At 49.7% G+C, this 21,295-nt stretch overlaps 1 protein-coding gene across 1 annotated transcript in view; it reads left to right on the top strand.

Annotated features, from left to right (window-relative positions):
* The window catches only part of ABCA4 (ATP binding cassette subfamily A member 4), a 1,055,123-nt gene that overhangs the window by 937,303 nt on the left and 96,525 nt on the right, over nucleotides 1–21,295 (top strand). Inside the window, exons 41-42 of the mRNA XM_086957892.1 lie at nucleotides 762–882; nucleotides 5,812–5,874. Coding sequence (XP_086814018.1) covers nucleotides 762–882; nucleotides 5,812–5,874 — 184 coding nt within the window. The remainder of the gene's footprint in view (nucleotides 1–761; nucleotides 883–5,811; nucleotides 5,875–21,295) is intronic.

The following is a 21,295-nucleotide window of genomic DNA, read 5'->3' on the forward strand; positions in this document are numbered from 1 at the left end:
TTTCATTTCCCTCAGCCTCAAGCGTCAGATTCCCTCAAGAAATCTTCGGTCCTCTGCACACAACCTCCTAACTGTCCCCAGGTATAAACGTAAAAAGCACGGAGGCTCTTGTTTCTCTTTTCTTGCCCCTGCACTGTGGAACTCCCTTCCGACTACAATCCGAGTCTGTCCCAATTATACCTGCTTTCGCAAACTACTCAAAACACATCTCTTCCAGTTAGCCTACGAGTAACCCTGCTGCCTGATCCTCCTGCTTTTGTCTATGAGCGCCATGAAACCGTCTGGTGACCGTGCGCGGTAAAAATTATTTTAACATAACATAACAAATCAATGCACTATGTCACCACCATCATATTACAATCTCTGCATTACATTTACATTTGCTCTGACCCCTTTTTTAGGGCATTTTTCTTAAAGACTCAATTTTTCTTAAGCTTAGTGACCCAAGCTTGACAAAGTCAGGAACCCACAACCTGCATTATCAACATTATTACACTGGAATTGTCATATGACTTAGTGAACTGGCCTTACTCGTTGATCCAGTCAAATCTTTATGCCAGTCACCATCTTCCATAATGAGTCAAGACTCCAAGTATAGATACCCACTGTAGCATTTTAATTGCTTGATGTATAGCCTCTAGGTCCCTGAGCCAAGGAGCTTTATTCATTGGTTCTGCCTTGACTCAGCTTTACTTTTGCCTTATTAATTTAAAGGTTATTGTTTGGGTTTGTTGCCTTATACATTTTTTTTCTGAATGCAGGTTTTCACAACCTCCTAAGGAGCCGATCATCGGTGAAGATGAAGATGTTGCAGAGGAAAGGGAACGAATTACAAAAGGTGGAGGCAAAACGGATATTTTGAGATTAAATGACTTGAGTAAGGTAAGCATTTTTTATCAGCTTATTTATGTATGTATTTTTATTTTTTGTGTATTGGTGATCGCTTTTTCACTACATGGCGCATATGGGCCTCTTCATGCAAGCTAGGATTGTACATGCAAATCAGGAATATACCCTATATAATCCATATTACACGTGAGGACAGTCCCCCACTTTGGTTATAAATTATTTATGCACAGTAGTAATAGACTTTTATCTATTAACAAATCAAACACATAGCCTTATAGCCCTCTGCAAATAAATATATTAGTTGTTGGTAAAGGTGCTCTACTTTAATTAGGACCATGTCTCAGGCAACGTCCTATAATGATTGAGAGGGCCTTTAACAACTGGTGTAGCCCAAGGCAGAAGGGCTATAATCATGGGCATTGAGTCACCAAAATGCCTGGGGTAGCGTAAGTGACATCATATTTTTTTAACCCAATTACATCACAAGAAGTGATATCATATGACTTTTGACATGCTGTCGCCCTCCCCTCTGCTGTTTGTGATCTGTCTAACTTTTCTATTATCTGTCATGTCTTTCCCAGCTGATGTTGAATGTATTCCCCTCTCTCACTGATCTTCTGTCTCACCTGCTCTGTCTCTTTTTCCACTCTGTTTCACCTTTCTCCCTCGTCTCCAACTCCCTTATCTGTTCTTTTTCACTTGCCTATGTTGCAGTATTATTGGTGTCGCTTTCATCTCTCTTTGTATCTCTCAAACATACATCCTCCTATGTTTGTCTCTTTATCTCTCACCCTTCTCTCTGTAGTGTCCTTTTCCTTTTGTTATTTTACCCTTGTTTCGCCTCAAAGCCTTTTACCTTTACCCCCTCTCTCTTTTTCCCTCTCCTTCTCACCCTTGTATTTCTTCCTTAATCTCTCCACAAGCTCAGGGGCAGCTGGAGGCACGGAGCTGATCCACGCCACTTGTAACAAATTATTATTTTCTAAGTTAGCTACTGTTCACTGAGGTCAGGGGGTCACAGTGACATTACTTGGGGCCACTAGAGGCAAGCCAGGGGTCGCAGCTGCGACCCCTTTTGACCTCTAAATGATGTCCATTGCTATAAGGCTATTAAAACATTCCACCCACTGAGGGTAAAATGTTATAAATTAAAAAGGGAGAAAGAAAATCTACTGCCCATTATTAGTCCTGAGCCACTTCATTGTCATCAATAGAGCTCACAACATTCCATTGTTGTAATATATACTAGTTAATCAAACCTTCATTCAGGCAGCATTATTTTTGACTAATGCTACAGGTCCCTGAGTGGATATATCAAAGAAAACGTTCAACGAAATGATCAACAATGACGTTGACAAACTTCTTATATTCATGAGTCAAGGGATTGACATGGTTCACATACACATTCACATACACCTGTTAATTCAATTACAGTCATGATTTTATTTAAAATGTAAATACTATGGAATATGTAATTGCTTACCTTCTCACAATATTAATGTTTGGGTATTCTATGTTTTGTGGATAGTTTTGATGGATATTTCCTATTTGAGCAACCTTTGACATCAATGAAAAGTAATGTTGACAATATAAATGTTCATGTAGTAGCATACAATGAATTTGCTAATGGACAACAGTCTGCTGTTACTGTAAAATAAAGAGCACATGATTTATAGCTGAACATGGGTACCCACCTCAAGTATAAATAGGCACAGTGGTAGCCGCCATAAACAAAGGGTGATGGGGCGGGTAGAGGGAACGCGGGAGGTGTCGCGCGTGGGAGTAGGGGGTTTTTAGGAATAATTTACTTATAAAAAAAGAAAAAACATACCCTTAGTCGCTGGCCACCTCCAGCATCGCGTCACACCGGTTCTCCTCTTCCTGCCTGTTCTCAGCAGCCCTTGGGACAGACTTCTATCCAATCTCCGTGCTGGCCTGAGCTGGCGAGCCAAACACACATGAGCACTTAGGGAGTGAAGTGCAGGTAGTATTCCTCCTCTCCCTCCCATGCCTCAGGCTGCATATCCCACAGCGCTGGCTCAGAGACGGTAAATGCATTTTTTTGTTCGTCATTTGCTGGCTTTGAGCCAGGCAGTGAGACAATGCTTCTCCGCCATTGCGGAGGAGCTGCCACTGAATAGGCACTGCACAGACACATGTCTGTAATTAGTGGAAAGGCATTGGGCTATGCCTCAAGTAACAGAGAAATTCAGGTAGTTCCCAATTGAACACTCACACTGTCAATGTGTGCGCATGCTCAGGAAAGAATTCAGCACGTGGGCCTGATGCTATTCTAAAGTGTGGTGCAGGTCTAACCTGCGAACCCTCAAACCAGTGATTAATTAGTGCCGGTGCTTGCTCGTGTTAGGCACCAGCATTTCATTCTTGACCCCAGGGCCTATTTATGTTAGTCAACCAGATGGTGGCACTGTGTCTATTTTAGCCAAAATATATGTTTAATAATTAAATAATATTTAAGCTATAATAATAACAGTATATCACACCATTCTTACAGCCTTAGGTGAATTTGAATAGTTCCAATTGTCACAACTGTTGTAGGTTGATGGTTGGTAGTTAGCCTTGGTGCTGGCATTTGGCAACATTAGCAGTGGGTGTTTTGAGCTGCAGTGGCCTCCTGAGTAATACCGTAGGGCCCCGGCACAAATTAGTTTTACATATTAAGCACTTCCTCAAACAAATGTTCAGCTCCTATTTGTGGAGTACTAGACACACTGACAAGGAGTGCGCATGAGCACTGCACAACCTGCTGCATGAGGGAATTGAATGCACAACTGCATTTTCAGTGGCTGGCTTAAGACTGTTCCAAGGACCCACCTTCCTGCTCCCAGAATACTGCTCACTAATACCCTAGGCCCAGTGAGCAAAAAAATTATTTTAAATTCTTCAGGTGCCACTTTCTCCTTCTTCTCTTTTGCTAGTTTTCTAGCATCTCAAGAGCCAAATGTGAGCTGTGATGTTTATCAAAGAAATCCAGTTATCTTTGACTGATGTCAAATGTATCTTAACTTTTTTGAAACATATACATCCATGTGCTCCTAAAACAAGCTTCTGTAGTATCACTTGGAAAAAACAAAAGAAATATCAAAATTGATCTCAGGAATTAGAAAATAAATCAATTAACCTATAAATGCATTTGGTGGGTTCTAAACAGGGTCGTACTGGCCTTTCTGGCAGTCGCCGAAGGGCTGGTCTAATGGTTCAGTGAGCAGGCTAAGTTTTGGTAGTTTGCAGGCTTGTTTTATTTGATGGACCAGTTTTTATGGTTGATTTCACTGATATTACCACAAACATTATCTGCAGCAAGCACACATGCATACAGGCTCCCATACCTCGCAAAACACTTATAAAGAGTGCCTTTGAAATTTTAAAACTACTCCAATTTGCAAAGTGTGATACTTTTTTAGGTATCTGATTTGCTAGTGTGGCCCACTTTTGTTTTGGTGTTAGGGCCAATTTTCGGTCCCAATCCGGCGCTGGTTGTATGCAAGGTTAGTCAAGTTCCTGAAGCAAGGACATACATGTGTTGAGGTGAACCCGAGCTGGTGTGAGGCAGGGGTGGCTCCTCTGCTACCGCGGTGGAGCGTCGACCCACTACTGAAAGGTAGCAAATTGAAAATAAAAGGATAAAACTATTTTATTATCATTTTATTTTTAACTTTCTCCCCAGTCCTCTGAGTTGAGTGTGGAGCTGGGCCATCCTCTATATTTCAGCGTCGTCAGCTAGGGAGGAGGAGTGTTAGGCGCACTTTAAGTGCGCGTGTCTGTTTGGCAGGCCGTATTAGGCAGGCCAAACAGACATGCGCACTTAGCATTTCTACACCTAGCTGTGTTGGACAGCCGGGTGGAGAACCAGCACAGGATCCCAGGCCCTAACTGAGAGGCATTTCAGCCTGCTCCGGCCAATCACGGCGCTTCTTTCATGTGAGAGCAGCACTGTGTATGGGTGGGGACTAGAGCAGAGAAGCATTAAGGCAGTGGGAGCAGAGAAGCACCCTGGTGATGTCTGACAGCAGCAGTGCAGGCAAGTTCTTTTATGTTTTTTTTATTGCTACCCCGCCTCACCAAGTGTTATTGGCAGTAGCCACTACAGGTGTAAGGCTTCTTTGGGTAATTCTTTAGTTTAAGAGCTCTGGGTGGAGACGGTTCTGTCACCAGCGATACATCACACTCAGAGCTTGTAGCCGTGGGTTCTTCATTGTTTGCGTCGCAAACTGTGGCTTACCTGTGGTTCACAGGGTGATTTTAACTAAAGTGCAAAGTAAGAGACACCAGCAGAAGTGGTTAGGTAAATTGATAAACTGATCCCAAGGAACATTTCATCACTATGTGCAATGTAATCCCTTTCAATTAATTACAAAATTCAATACAAGTAGAATTGTGTTCTAGAATGGAGCTCAAAGTAAGTAATTAGGCGCAGTACGTAATTGGGTGCAAACAGGTTAGTATTCATTTTGCACGTTTTCCGTCCTTGCGAGTAGGTTACACATAGTTATTGCACTGCTTCAAACCCACGACCAGTTTTTGCACAAGTAATTTCTAATTTTCAGCATGAAAATCTAAATTGGTAGCAAGAGCCCAGAGCAATTCTAAAATGTTTTCAATTGTTTTACCTACAGATTTAGTACCAACCAGTAAGGTCTAATTGGGCTCGTAAAATGTTAGGTATTTACCACTCGTGACATGTAACAATACCACAGGTGAGATATTTGCCAGAAGAGGTAAGTAACTCAAATTCTTGCTTTCACTGGCAAAATTAGGAATTATATATGGAATCGGTGTTTAATAATCAAAGTTTGCAAGTTTTGAAGTTCTGTGTAGAATTTGTCTGGGGTATTTACTATACAACTCCGAATTCTCTATTGAAGTCTTGGTTAGGCTATCTTAAAGATTTGTATTTATATTTTTCATGATTGAGTAATTACATCATTTGTTTCTTTTAAGACTTATTCAGGTAAACACAGTTCAGCGGTGGACAGGCTCTGCATCGGTGTCCGTCCTGGAGAGGTAGGTCCTCCTAATCCTCACAGTGGTTCAGAAACACTAAGCAGCACAACCCAAGACACAAGACCATCACAACACAGAATATGACTATAAGTGTTCATGGGATATTGGTCAGGACTCTCGCCTATGACCCTTAGGACAGCGATTATTATGGCTCTTTAAAAAGTGAATAGGGTTCTATGTAAGCAGGTGTCCTTTTGACCATTATCCATTTGAACTTAGCTCTCAAAGCACTTTCCAAGATACTATTGACTTCAACATAGCAAAAGCTCATGCATCAAGGTGCTGAAACAAACAGTAGATTTTTTTGTTGAATTTACCGCTGTTGGTTTCTGATGAGCACTTTTGGCACCAATTCAAGGCGTCATATAATGTGCAACCTGACTGAATTGAACTTGGTTACTCTTTCCCTGCACACTTCTTTTGTAATTTTGTTTCAAAGTGATCGTTTTGCAGTGTTTTTGAACAAGATGTAGACCCTGAACATTTCAGGGATTAAATCATATTCCTCCTGCCACAAGCAGATCTCTCTCTCAAACCCATATATCTGCCTGCGGTGTATGGGGTCCGAACACAACCCTTGGTCATACAAAAGATATGCCTTCGTGCACATTAAGGCTCTCAAAGAGCAGGAGCCAAAGCTCTTCATTGCTGGGACTCAAGACCAATGCTGGACCCATTGTTGTACAAATTCAGGTTCTATGCCTGCTCCCAGTCCAGCTCACCTTCAACCTGCAAACTCAAAATGGTTTGCTTCCATGGATAAGGATAAGTCTTTCCAGAAGAAATAAGAGAAACATCACATGAGGGACTCTTCCGTTTTCAGAGTCGTTCCCACTGGAGGGATAGGTCTTCCTGTCAGCAGGTCCATTCCTCCACTCTGGCCTTAAGGTCATTATCAAAGTAAGTTTTGGTGGAGATGCAGCCTGCACAGTATTCAACACTGACTTCTGGCACAAGGCTTCGAATTCCATTTCTGGAGTTTCCCTTTCCTGCATTTGACTCTGTATATATTGTGCCTTTCACCTTGGCTATGCCGACCCTCTTCCACGCTTCTCTGCGTCCCTCTGGTGCATCTGCACACACCGCAAAGCCTCTAGGGTCCGTCCGCAGTGCACTCACCATCACTCAACCTCCTTCTGACATTCTTTCAATACTGGCAGAACACTTTTCTCTACCAAAGTCCTTGCCAGCCACCCTGCATGCCAACTTAAGATCCGTTACAGAAAGTGATGACTTCAAGGGACTTTGCCCTTTGTTCCACGAACACAACTTGCTATCTGGCCCGTGGCTTCCATGCTTTGTGAGAAATGGTGCAAATGGTCATTGCAAATCTCCCAGGTCATTGTGACCATCCTGTAGATGCCATGCATGATGGGCAATACATGTCCAAAAGAGAATATCTGCTCTGGCCTGGATAGAGTAGACCAGGTCGTGTGACCAAATGGCTATTGTGTAGCCAACTACCACCATTCCTGGATGTGTTTCACCAACATTTTGCATGATATCCAGGCCAACTCCCATGAGTGAGGAGGCTGAATCACATGAAGTACTTCACACAAGGTTCAGTTACTACTCGTTCCTTGGCACTGGCCTCCCCAGTACACTAGATTCACCAACAAAACAGCAAGTTAAAGGGATATTCCAAGGGCCTGGTTTTTCTGTGGTGCCAGCCTTTGCAACCCATTTTGCAGCCCAATAAGTTCTTCCACAGCTGCATGGGATGCGGTAGCTCCAAATGCTTTTGAGGGCCGCAGCAACAGCCTTCGTTTGACCTCCTTCATGTGTTCTCCTGTCAAACCACTTTAACTCACTCACTGAGAGAGCATGTGTCATCTGAAAGTGGTGGGTGTCCTTTTATTTGCTAGTCTGGTAGTCGGTCACCATAGGCTATTGGGTCCTCCACATTGTCGAACAAGGATACACGCTTCCTATCCCACACTCACCTACTCCTAGCCTCCCTGTTCCCTCAGTAACTTAGTCATGCTCGCATTCTAAAGCATGAAAGACTTCCATTGTTGAGAAAAGGGGCAATGGAATGCGTTCAAGGAATGAGATTGGGCTGAAACGCTTTTCCTGTTATTTTCTTGACTTCAAGAAAGACAGTGGTTTCCATCCCATTTAGACCTTTGTGTTCTGAGGGCCTTCTTCCGCAAGGCAGAATGTCAAGATGCTTTACCTTGTGCAAGTTCCTTTGACTCTGGAACTTGAAGACTGGATGGTGGCCCTCGACCTGCAGGATGCCTTTTTAGGTCTCGCCTCTCAATGCGCAAGCGCATTGAAGAGGCGAGACAATAGCGTCTTAAACAAACTTTATCTAACTAGGCGATTTGGTGCTGTGCCCGTGGCTTTTAGGTCAATGCGCGAGCGCATTGACCTAAAATGCGCGTGCACATCACCAAATCACCGTCTGTTCCCTCAGCCGCACTCCTCCCACACCTTTGAAGTGAAGCTTAGCTTCACTTCAAAGGCCCCTGCTGCTTTCACACCCTCTCCCCGCTCCGCCCCCTCCCCTGCCCACCGTGTCGCATTTCTCCTCCCCCCTCCCCACAGCAATGCCCTCAAGTGTCCGGGAGCCCCGCGTCTGTCATCGGCTTCTTTTAAAGCAAAGGGGCTATTGTTGGGAGACGTCTGCAGACTGTGTCCAGGAAACGGCCTTTTCCCAAAATACACCCGAATAGCGGGCTTCATTTGGACAAACGGGACGGATATTTGCGAAGAGTGTACACATATTTATTTTACACTCCAGGGGAACACTTGTTCTAGTATGTACCGTGTGCACAGCAAGCCATTACCTGCGCACACACTCCCACGGACACGCACACAATGGTGCAAACGCGCGCGCACAGACACATACAGAGAAACACACTCGCACGCATATAGACACACACACTACACACAATAGCACGCACATTCACATTAACGCAGGCACGTGCGAGCACACATACACACGAACATACATGTCGTTTTGCAAAGAGACTCCCACAGATGATGATAAACACCCGCAGGCACGCATTCACACGGAAACAGTCGCAAACACACAAACACTTCTACAACAGATGTCTCTTCAACCGTTTTCTAACAAAGACTGACAGAGACACACAGACCTTCCCAGAATAAATGCACGTGAAAACGGACAGACACGCACCAGGACACACCACACAGACGCACACTGTAGGGGTGTAACAATGTCCTACCACTCATGCCTCCAGGGTCACCAGGTCACATGCATGTTACCCACCTGTGTGCCACTGCTGTCAATAATGCTCAGCTCTGCTGATACAAGGCTCCTAGACAATATACACAACCACCCAATCATCCACCGCATCCACCACCACATCCACCATCACCACCACATCCACCATCACATCCACCACCACCACATCCACCATCACCTCCACATCCACCATGACATCCACCACCACCACATCCACCAGCGCATCCACCACCACCACATCCACCACCACCACCACACCCACCACCACTACATCCACCACCACATCCACTACCACCACCACCCCATCCACCACTACCACCACCACCGCATCCACCACCACATCCACCACATCCACCGCATCCACCACCACATCCACCACATACACCACCACATCCACCATCACCTCCACGTCCACCATGACATCCACCGCCACATCCACCACCACATCCACCACCATCACATCCACCACCGCCACATCCACCACCACATCCACCACCACTTCCACCACCACTGCATCCACCACCACCACTTCCACCACCACCACTTCCACCACCACCGCATCCACCACCACCACATCCACCACCACCACCACTACATCCACCACCAGATCCACCACAACCACCACCCCATCCACCACCACCACCACCACCGCATCCACCACCACCACCGCATCCACCATCACCACATCCACCCCATCCACCACCACCGCATCCACCACCACATCCACCATCACCACCACATCCACCACCACCACCACCACATCCACCATCACCTCCACATCCCCCACGACATCCACCGCCACATCCACCACCACTACATCCAACGCCACTGCATCCACCACCACCACCGCATCTACCACCACCGCATCCACCACCACCACCACACCCACCACCACTACATCCACCACCACATCCACCACAACCACCACCCCATCCACCACCACCACCGCATCCACCAGCACCACATCCACCGCATCCACCACCGCATCCACCACCACATCCACCATCACCACCACATCCACCATCACATCCACCACCACCACATCCACCATCACCTCCACATCCACCATGACATCCACCACCACCACATCCACCAGCGCATCCACCACCACCGCATCCACCACCACCACACACCCACCACCACTACATCCACCACCACATCCACTACCACCACCACCCCATCCACCACTACCACCACCACCGCATCCACCACCGCATCCACCACATCCACCGCATCCACCACCACATCCACCACATACACCACCACATCCACCATCACCTCCACATCCACCATGACATCCACCGCCACATCCACCACCACATCCACCACCATCACATCCACCACCGCCACATCCACCACCACATCCACCACCACTTCCACCACCACTGCATCCACCACCACCACTTCCACCACCACCACTTCCACCACCACCGCATACACCACCACCACATCCACCACCACCACCACTACATCCACCAGCACATCCACCACAACCACCACCCCATCCACCACCACCACCACCACCGCATCCACCACTACCACCGCATCCACCATCACCACATCCACCACATCCACCACCACCGCATCCACCACCACATCCACCATCACCACCACATCCACCACCACCACCACCACATCCACCATCACCTCCACATCCCCCACGACATCCACCGCCACATCCACCACCACTACATCCAACGCCACTGCATCCGCCACCACCACTGCATCTACCACCACCACCACACCCACCACCACATCCACCACCACATCCACCACAACCACCACCCCATCCACCACCACATCCACCACCACATCCACCATCACCTCCACATCCACCATGACATCCACCGCCGCATCCACCACCACATCCACCACCATCACATCCACCACCGCCACATCCACCACCACCACCACATCCAGCACCACTTCCACCACCACTGCATCCACCACCACCACTTCCACCACCACCACTTCCACCACCACCGCATCCACCACCACCACATCCACCACCACCACCACTACATCCACCACCACATCCACCACCCCATCCACCACCACCACCACCACCGCATCCACCACCACCACCGCATCCACCATCACCACATCCACCCCATCCACCACCACCGCATCCACCACCACATCCACCATCACCACCACATCCACCACCACCACCACCACATCCACCATCACCTCCACATCCCCCACGACATCCACCGCCACATCCACCACCACTACATCCAACGCCACGGCATCCACCACCACCACCGCATCCACCACCACCACCACACCCACCACCACATCCACCACCACATCCACCACAACCACCACCCCATCCACCACCACCACCACATCCACCATCACCTCCACATCCACCATGACATCCACCGCCACATCCACCACCACATCCACCACATCCACCACCATCACATCCACCACCGCCACATCCACCACCACCACCACCACATCCACCACCACTTCCACCACCACGGCATCCACCACCCCACCACCACTACATCCACCACCACATCCACCACAACCACCACCCCATCCACCACTACATCCACCACCACATCCACCACAACCACCACCCCATCCACCACCACCACCGCATCCACCCCCACCACCGCATCCACCACCACATCCACCACATCCACCACCACTGCATCCACCACCACATCCACCAACACCGCCACATCCACCATCACATCCACCACCACCACCACATCCACCATCACCTCCACAACCACCACCACCACCACCACCACATCCACCATCACCTCCACATCCACCATGACATCCACCACCACCACATCCGCCACATCCGCATCCACCACCACCGCATCCACCACCACCACCACACCCACCACCACTACATCCACCACCACATCCACCACAACCACCACCCCATCCACCACCACCACCGCATCCACCACCACCACCGCATCCACCACCACATCCACCGCATCCACCACCACCGCATCCACCACCACATCCACCATCACCACCACATCCACCATCACATCCACCACCACCACCACATCCACCATCACCTCCACAACCACCACCACCACCATCACATCCACCATCACCACCACCACCACATCCACCATCACCTCCACATCCACCATGACATCCACCACCACCACATTCACCACATCCGCATCCACCACCACCGCATCCACCACCACCACCACACCCACTACATCCACCACCACATCCACCACAACCACCACCCCATCCACCACCACCACCGCATCCACCAGCACCACATCCACCGCATCCACCACCGCATCCACCACCACATCCACCATCACCACCACATCCACCATCACATCCACCACCACATCCACCACCACCACATCCACCATCACCTCCACATCCACCATGACATCCACCACATCTACCACCACCGCATCCACCACCACCACCACACCCACCACCACTTCATCCACCACCACATCCACCACAACCACCACCCCATCCACCACCACCACCGCATCCACCACCACCACCGCATCCACCACCACATCCACCGCATCCACCACCACCGCATCCACCACCACATCCACCATCACCACCACATCCACCATCACATCCATCACCACCACCACATCCACCATCACCTCCACAACCACCACCACCACCATCACATCCACCATCACCACCACCACCACATCCACCATCACCTCCACATCCACCATGACATCCACCACCACCACATTCACCACATCCGCATCCACCACCACCGCATCCACCACCACCACCACACCCACCACCACTACATCCACCACCACATCCACCACAACCACCACCCCATCCACCACCACCACCACATCCACCATCACCACATCCACCGCATCCACCACTGCATCAACCACCACATCCACCACCACATCCACCATCACATCCACCACATCCACCACCACCACATCCACCATCACCTCCACATCCACCATGATATCCACCACATCCACCACCACCGCATCCACCACCACCACCACACCCACCACCACTACATCCACCACCACATCCACTACAACCACCACCCCATCGACCACTACCACCACCACCGCATCCACTACCGCATCCACCACATCCACCGCATCCACCACCACATCCACCGCATCCACCACCACATCCACCATCACAACCACATCCACCATCACCACCACATCCACCATCCTATCCACCACCACCACCACATCCACCACCACATCCACCATCACCTCCACATCCACCATGACAACCCCCGCCACCGCATCCACCACCACCACATCCACCACCACTTCCACCACTACCGCATCCACCACCACCACATCCACCACCACCACCACTACATTCACCACCCCATCCACCACCAGCGCATCCACCACCACCACCGCATCCACTACCGCATCCACCACATCCACCGCATCCACCACCACATCCACCGCATCCACCACCACATCCACCATCACAACCACATCCACCATCACCACCACATCCACCATCCTATCCACCACCACCATCACATCCACCACCGCCACATCCACCAGCACCACCACATCCACCACCACTTCCACCACCACCGCATCCACCACCACCACATCCACCACCACTTCCACCACTACCGCATCCACCACCACCACATCCACCACCACCACCACTACATTCACCACCCCATCCACCACCAGCGCATCCACCACCACCACCGCATCCACCATCACCACATCCACCACCACCGCATCCACCACCACATCCACCATCACCACCACATCCACCACCACCACCACATCCACCACCACCACCACATCCACCATGACATCCACCGCCACATCCACCACCACCACATCCAACACCACCGCATCCATCACCACCACCGCATCCACCACCACCACCACTCCCACCACCACTACATCCACCACCACATCCACCACAACCACCACCCCATCCACAACCACCACCACATCCACCACCACATCCACCATCACCTCCACATCCACCATGACATCCACCACCACATCCACCACCACATTCACCACATCCACCTCCATCACATCCACCACTGCCACATCCACCACCACCACCACATCCACCACCACTTCCACCACCACTGCATCCACCACCACCACCACCACTACATTCACCACCACATTCACCACAACCACCACCCCATCCACCACCACCACCGCATCTACCACCACATCCACCGCATCCACCACCACCACATCCACCACCGCATCCACCATCACCACCACATCCACCATCACATCCACCATCACATCCACCACTACCACCACCACCACATCCACCATCACCTCCACCACCACCACCACATCCACCATCAACTCCACATCCACCATGACATCCACCACCACCACATCCACCACATCCGCCACCACCGCATCCACCACCACCGCATCCACCACCACCACCACATCCACCACATCCACCACACCCACCACCACCACATCCACCATCACCTCCACATCCACCATGACATCCACCACATCTACCACCACCGCATCCACCACCACCACCACACCCACCACCACTTCATCCACCACCACATCCACCACAACCACCACCCCATCCACCACCACCACCGCATCCACCACCACCACCGCATCCACCACCACATCCACCGCATCCACCACCACCGCATCCACCACCACATCCACCATCACCACCACATCCACCATCACATCCATCACCACCACCACATCCACCATCACCTCCACAACCACCACCACCACCATCACATCCACCATCACCACCACCACCACATCCACCATCACCTCCACATCCACCATGACATCCACCACCACCACATTCACCACATCCGCATCCACCACCACCGCATCCACCACCACCACCACACCCACCACCACTACATCCACCACCACATCCACCACAACCACCACCCCATCCACCACCACCACCACATCCACCATCACCACATCCACCTCATCCACCACTGCATCAACCACCACATCCACCACCACATCCACCATCACATCCACCACATCCACCACCACCACATCCACCATCACCTCCACATCCACCATGATATCCACCACATCCACCACCACCGCATCCACCACCACCACCACACCCACCACCACTACATCCACCACCACATCCACTACAACCACCACCCCATCGACCACTACCACCACCACCGCATCCACTACCGCATCCACCACATCCACCTCATCCACCACCACATCCACCACATCCACCACCACATCCACCATCACAACCACATCCACCATCACCACCACATCCACCATCCTATTCACCACCTCCACCACATCCACCATCACATCCACCATCACCTCCACATCCACCATGACATCCACCGCCACATCCACCACCATCACATCCACCACCGCCACATCCACCAGCACCACCACATCCACCACCACTTCCACCACCACCGCATCCACCACCACCACATCCACCACCACTTCCACCACTACCGCATCCACCACCACCACATCCACCATCACCACCACATCCACCACCACCACCACATCCACCACCACCACCACATCCACCATGACATCCACCGCCACATCCACCACCACCACATCCAACACCACCGCATCCATCACCACCACCGCATCCACCACCACCACCACTCCCACCACCACTACATCCACCACCACATCCACCACAACCACCACCCCATCCACAACCACCACCACATCCACCACCACATCCACCATCACCTCCACCATGATATCCACCACCACATCCACCACCACATTCACCACATCCACCACCATCACATCCACCACCGCCACATCCACCACCACCACCACATCCACCACCACTTCCACCACCACTGCATCCACCACCACCACTAGATTCACCACCACATTCACCACAACCACCATCCCATCCACCACCACCACCGCATCTACCACCACATCCACCGCATCCACCACCACCACATCCACCACCGCATCCACCACCACCACCACATCCACCATCACATCCACCATCACATCCACCACTACCACCACCACCACATCCACCATCACCTCCACCACCACCACCACATCCACCATCACCTCCACATCCACCATGACATCCACCACCACCACATCCACCACCACCGCATCCACCACCACCGCATCCACCACCACCACCACATCCACCATATCCACCACCACCACACCCACCACCACTACATCCACCACCATATCCAATACAACCACCACCCCATCCACCACTACCACCACCACCACATCCACCACCACCTCTGCATCCACCGCATCCACCACATCCACTGCATCCACCACCACATCCACCACCACATCCACCATCACCACCACATCCATCATCACATCCACCATCACCACCACATCCATCACATCCACCACCACCACCACATCCACCTCCACATCCACCATCACCTCCACATCCACCATGACATCCACCGCCACATCCCCTACCACATCCACCACCACCACATCCACCACCACCACATCCACCATCACCACATCCACCACCACCACCACATCCACCACCGCCACATCCACCACCACCACCACCACATCCACCACCACCACATCCACCACCACTTCCACCACCACCGCATCCACAACCACCACATCCACCACCACTTCCACCACCACCGCATCCACCACCACCACATCCACCACATCCACCACATCCACCGCATCCACCACCACATCCACCACCGCATCCACATCCACCACTTCCACCGCATCCACCACTTCCACCGCATCCACCACCACCACATCCACCACTTCCACCGCATCCACCACCACCACATCCACCACCACATCCAACACCTCATCCACCACCTCATCCACCACCGCATCCACCACCACCACATCCACCATACCCACCATCATCACTTCCACCACCACATCCACCACCACTTTCACCACATCCACAACCACCACCACCACATCCACCACCACTTTCACCACATCCACAACCACCACCACATCACCACATCCACCACCACCACATCACCACATCCACCACCCCCACATCCACCACATCACCACCTCATCCACCACCTCATCCACCACCGCATACACCACCACCACATCCACCATACCCACCACCATCACTTCCACCACCACATCCACCACCACTTTCACCACATCCACAACCACCACCACCACATCCACCACCACTTTCACCACATCCACAACCACCACCACATCACCACATCCACCACCACCACATCACCACATCCACCACCACCACATCCACCACATCACCACCACATCCACCCCCACATCCACCATCACCACCACCACCACATCCACCCCCACATCCACCACCACATCCACCACCACCATATCCCCCAGATCCACCACCACCACATCTATATGTGTGTGGCTCTGTGTGTGTTTAGGTGCAAATGCAATGTTCTTGGATTTTCGTCACAATAAAATACACTGAACATAATCTTCACAAAAGTTATTTACAAACGTTTAAGCTATTGCCATTATAAATTACAATAACTTTTATTTAAGAATTAATTATTTACAAAATTTAAAGCCATTGTTATTTGTAATATCAATACATCTAAGTCACGTACATACAACACACATTGCATTACAAATGCTATAGGTGTCACATTTGCAAAAGTTAAAACTATTGACATTGTAACTGACAAAGCTATTAATTTTGCTACTTTCAAAACCAACACATAAATAAAAAAAAGTTTCATTTACAATACCAATAGCTCAAACTTTCCTAATGCGAGACCTATTGCATTTCCAATGCTTGTTTCATATATGATCCTGCAGCCACACAGGAGATCCCTCCATTTTATGGTGGGCTCCACCTACAATATAAATGTAATTCTTCTGTTAGAGCTAAAGTCAGCCACCCAAGTTTTCACAGAGATGATTCCAATGATTGCAGGGCATCTGTGTAAGGGGAATTGCTGTATTTTCATACCTCTATGGCCGGCTGTTAAATATGGGATGGCCACAGCTGGTGTCAGTTCACCTGCCCACCTGTAGGCCACAGTCTGCCTGCTCTTGAGCCTCAGGTTTACTATCAACCTTTCCATGTTGCAACCCTAGCCTTCCCAGCGTCTTCTCTTCATTGGAGTGGAGCTGAATACTATCTCACCATAGGCCTTTCTGCTTCCTCAGTAAGTTCAGGAGATTCAGGCTATGATATTTCAGGACAGAGGTCTTCCAGCTGTGACAGTCCTGCACCTGCTCTGTCTCTTTAAATCATGCATTATGCTGGTGCCTCACGCTCAGTGGCACATGCATGTACTCCAGTGGTGTCTACTAAGCATGGGCGAATTTTGCGAATCTCGCATTCGCGAATTTTGTGGATTTGCGAACTCGCAATTCGCAAAATCCGCGAATTCTCGCGAATTTGCGGATTTTCTTTTTTTTTTGTGTTCGCGCGGGTTTCTGCCAGTTCGCGAGGGTTTTGTACAATTTCGCAAACGCGAACTTACCTGTCGGGTCGCAAGTTTTGCGAACTTGTTGTTTCTACGTGTCCAGCCTGTTTGGGACACTCTTCTTCATCACTGCCACTCTCTGTCACCACTGCCACTCTCTGACTACTCATGCCACCCTCTGGCCCACCCATGCCACCCTCTGTTTCATCACAGCACCCTCTGGTTGTCCAGTCAGTGTACATTATTGTGGCAAAGCAAAGCACACCTTCCCTGCCTCAAGTGACCTGAATTAATTTGGGGCTGATTAATATGTCACAGAATATTTTTTTAGCTGGCACCTGCTTCCTTAGTGCTTCCTGATTAGTGATCTTTTGCACTTGCTAAGTGCTTTCATTGTTGCAAAATTAGTTACAACACCTGCCCTGCCCCAACTGACAATAATGAATTAGGGGCTGATTAATGGATTTGAACTTCCAGCCTGGCTCCTGCTTGTCTCCCTTAGCTGTAATTCAGGACCTTTGTGGCATATGTGTAACTATTCTGAGGTTCAGAGCAGGGTCACATAATAGTTGCAAGTAGGCAACTGAACTCTGGAGGGGCCCCTCAGGAAGCACTACAGGAAATGGCTACTAATGATGAGCCTGAACTTTTGAACCTGGTAAGTAGTTTCAGTTTTGCTAAGATCGTATTTCTGCAATTTAGCGCTTATTCGCGGGGCGCGAAGTTGTACTGGGAAGCCGCGAACTCACGCGAACAGTGCGAGCAAGCCATAAAATCCGCTGCTCGCGGATTTGCGGATTTTGCGGGAGATTCGCGAATCTCGCAGATTGCGAATTTACCGAAAATCCGCAAAATCCGCGAGCGAAACGGATTTTCCGCCCATACTTAGTGTCTACACTTTCAATGGATCCAGCACTGGGGAGTGCTGACAGAGAACATTCAAATTTCCTTGGAGGAGGTTCTGGACAAGCAGTGGTGGCTAGTGATGAATCATATCATGTGTGGGAAACCATTTCACCCTCCTCCCAAGGTGGTCACAATGTAGTACACCAACAGGCTAGGTGGTGTGAACTCACATCCCCAGTATCTGGAAGCACTAAGATTAGGGTATTGGGCTAAGGCTCATGATGTGCGGCATTTCAGGAACCACCTAGTGGGCTCGCTGAATGTGTAAGCAGACAGTCTCAGTCACCACCATCTTGCCTACTACAAGTGGCATTTTCACCTAGAGGCGGTCTAATCTATCTTTGCTTTTCAGGGCACTTCTCCAGTGAATCTTTTTCTCACTTATGAGCATACTAAAATATACAAAAAGTGATGGATGGAAGGTGGAATTAATCTCAGCCACTGGTTATTACTTGGGCTCCTTCTCAGTCCATTCCTAGGCAATCCCTGAACCAGAACACAAGCAACCCAATACCAGTTTCACTCTTATTATAGCTCACCAGCCAGGTACAGCTTAGTTCCAGTGGATCATTGTGCACAGGACCCACGGCTGGGCATACCCATCCCACTTAGGGCATCACACTGAAGCATACAAAAAGTGATGGATTGAGCGCTTGAATTAATCTCAGCCACTGATAATTACTTGAGGCCGCATCCCAGTTTATTGTTTTTTTGCACACCGTGCAATGTCAGTTTGGATGCAGCCAAATGCAAAACAGTTTTGAACCTGCCTCACTAGGAACAGTCCGAACTGCCAAGCCAGGCCCTCCCTGAACCAGAACACAAGCAACCAAGGACTTATTTCGCCCTTGTTATGGCTCATCAGCTGGGCATAGCTTGGTTCCAGTTGCACAGTGCACAGGACCCAAATCTGGGCATACCTCTCCCATGTAGGGCTCCATTGTACTAGCTCTGCTGTCTTCCTCTTTCGAGACATTCATCCCTATTTCTAAGTTTCTGGGTGAGCTTTCCAAGTTATTCTCCTGCCTTGCCCAATTTCTTCTTTCAGAACTTTCCATCCTTACAATTCCCCTGCCACCTTCTGGTGCTCTTTTCAGTGTGATTCAATAATCTGTGTGCTTCTCCCTTGGGCCTAAGATTCTCCAAGTCCGGATGATGAGCCAATATCTTGTTAAGAGGTTGAAACATCAATGACTTGTAACACAGACCCTATTTTTATTGTTGTATTTGCATTAAAAAGGGTGCGTTCTTGTGTGCGTGATACATATGTTGATTACTTTACTCACTAGTGTGTATTGCACTAAAAACAGCACCAAGCAGGTCCTGGTTACTGGCAATCATTGTATGTTTATATACATAATCCAATAAATGAAAATACTTGTTTATTACTTTTGATCTCCCATTGTGTTTATACATACTCGAGGACCCCAGGTCCCTAGTGATACTTGGGTTCCCCTTGTTTTCATCGATTACAAAGATTGAAGGCTCAAACACCCAATTAATGCCTCAGGTGCTAAGAACAGAGGGTGAATTTATTTTATGTGGCATGGAGTTGTGCAGACATCCAGGAATTCTAGAAGAAGGAATTACATTTAGCAATGGGACTTTTTGAACTATTGATTCTTTGCCCAAGCTATGTCTTCTCAGTGATAGCCTAAGGTGGGGGAAAGGAAATATTACACTATGTTTCTGACCACTAAATTTTTCTTAGCATAGAAAGAAAGTGTGATATGGTAGTTGACATGGGGACCTAAGTGCTCCAATCAGCTTCGGGAGGGAAAGTATGAAAAGAGCTTTGACTCCTATGATGTGGGAATTGCATTGTATGTGTAGGCATGTAGTAATGAAGTATTGTATCCATAGAAGGTTGGAACATTGTCCATGGACTTCTGTGTAGTGTGTAC

Source organism: Lissotriton vulgaris, chromosome 1_1 (assembly GCF_964263255.1).
Source record: "Lissotriton vulgaris chromosome 1_1, aLisVul1.2, whole genome shotgun sequence".
Classification (NCBI taxonomy): Eukaryota; Metazoa; Chordata; class Amphibia; order Caudata; family Salamandridae; genus Lissotriton; species Lissotriton vulgaris.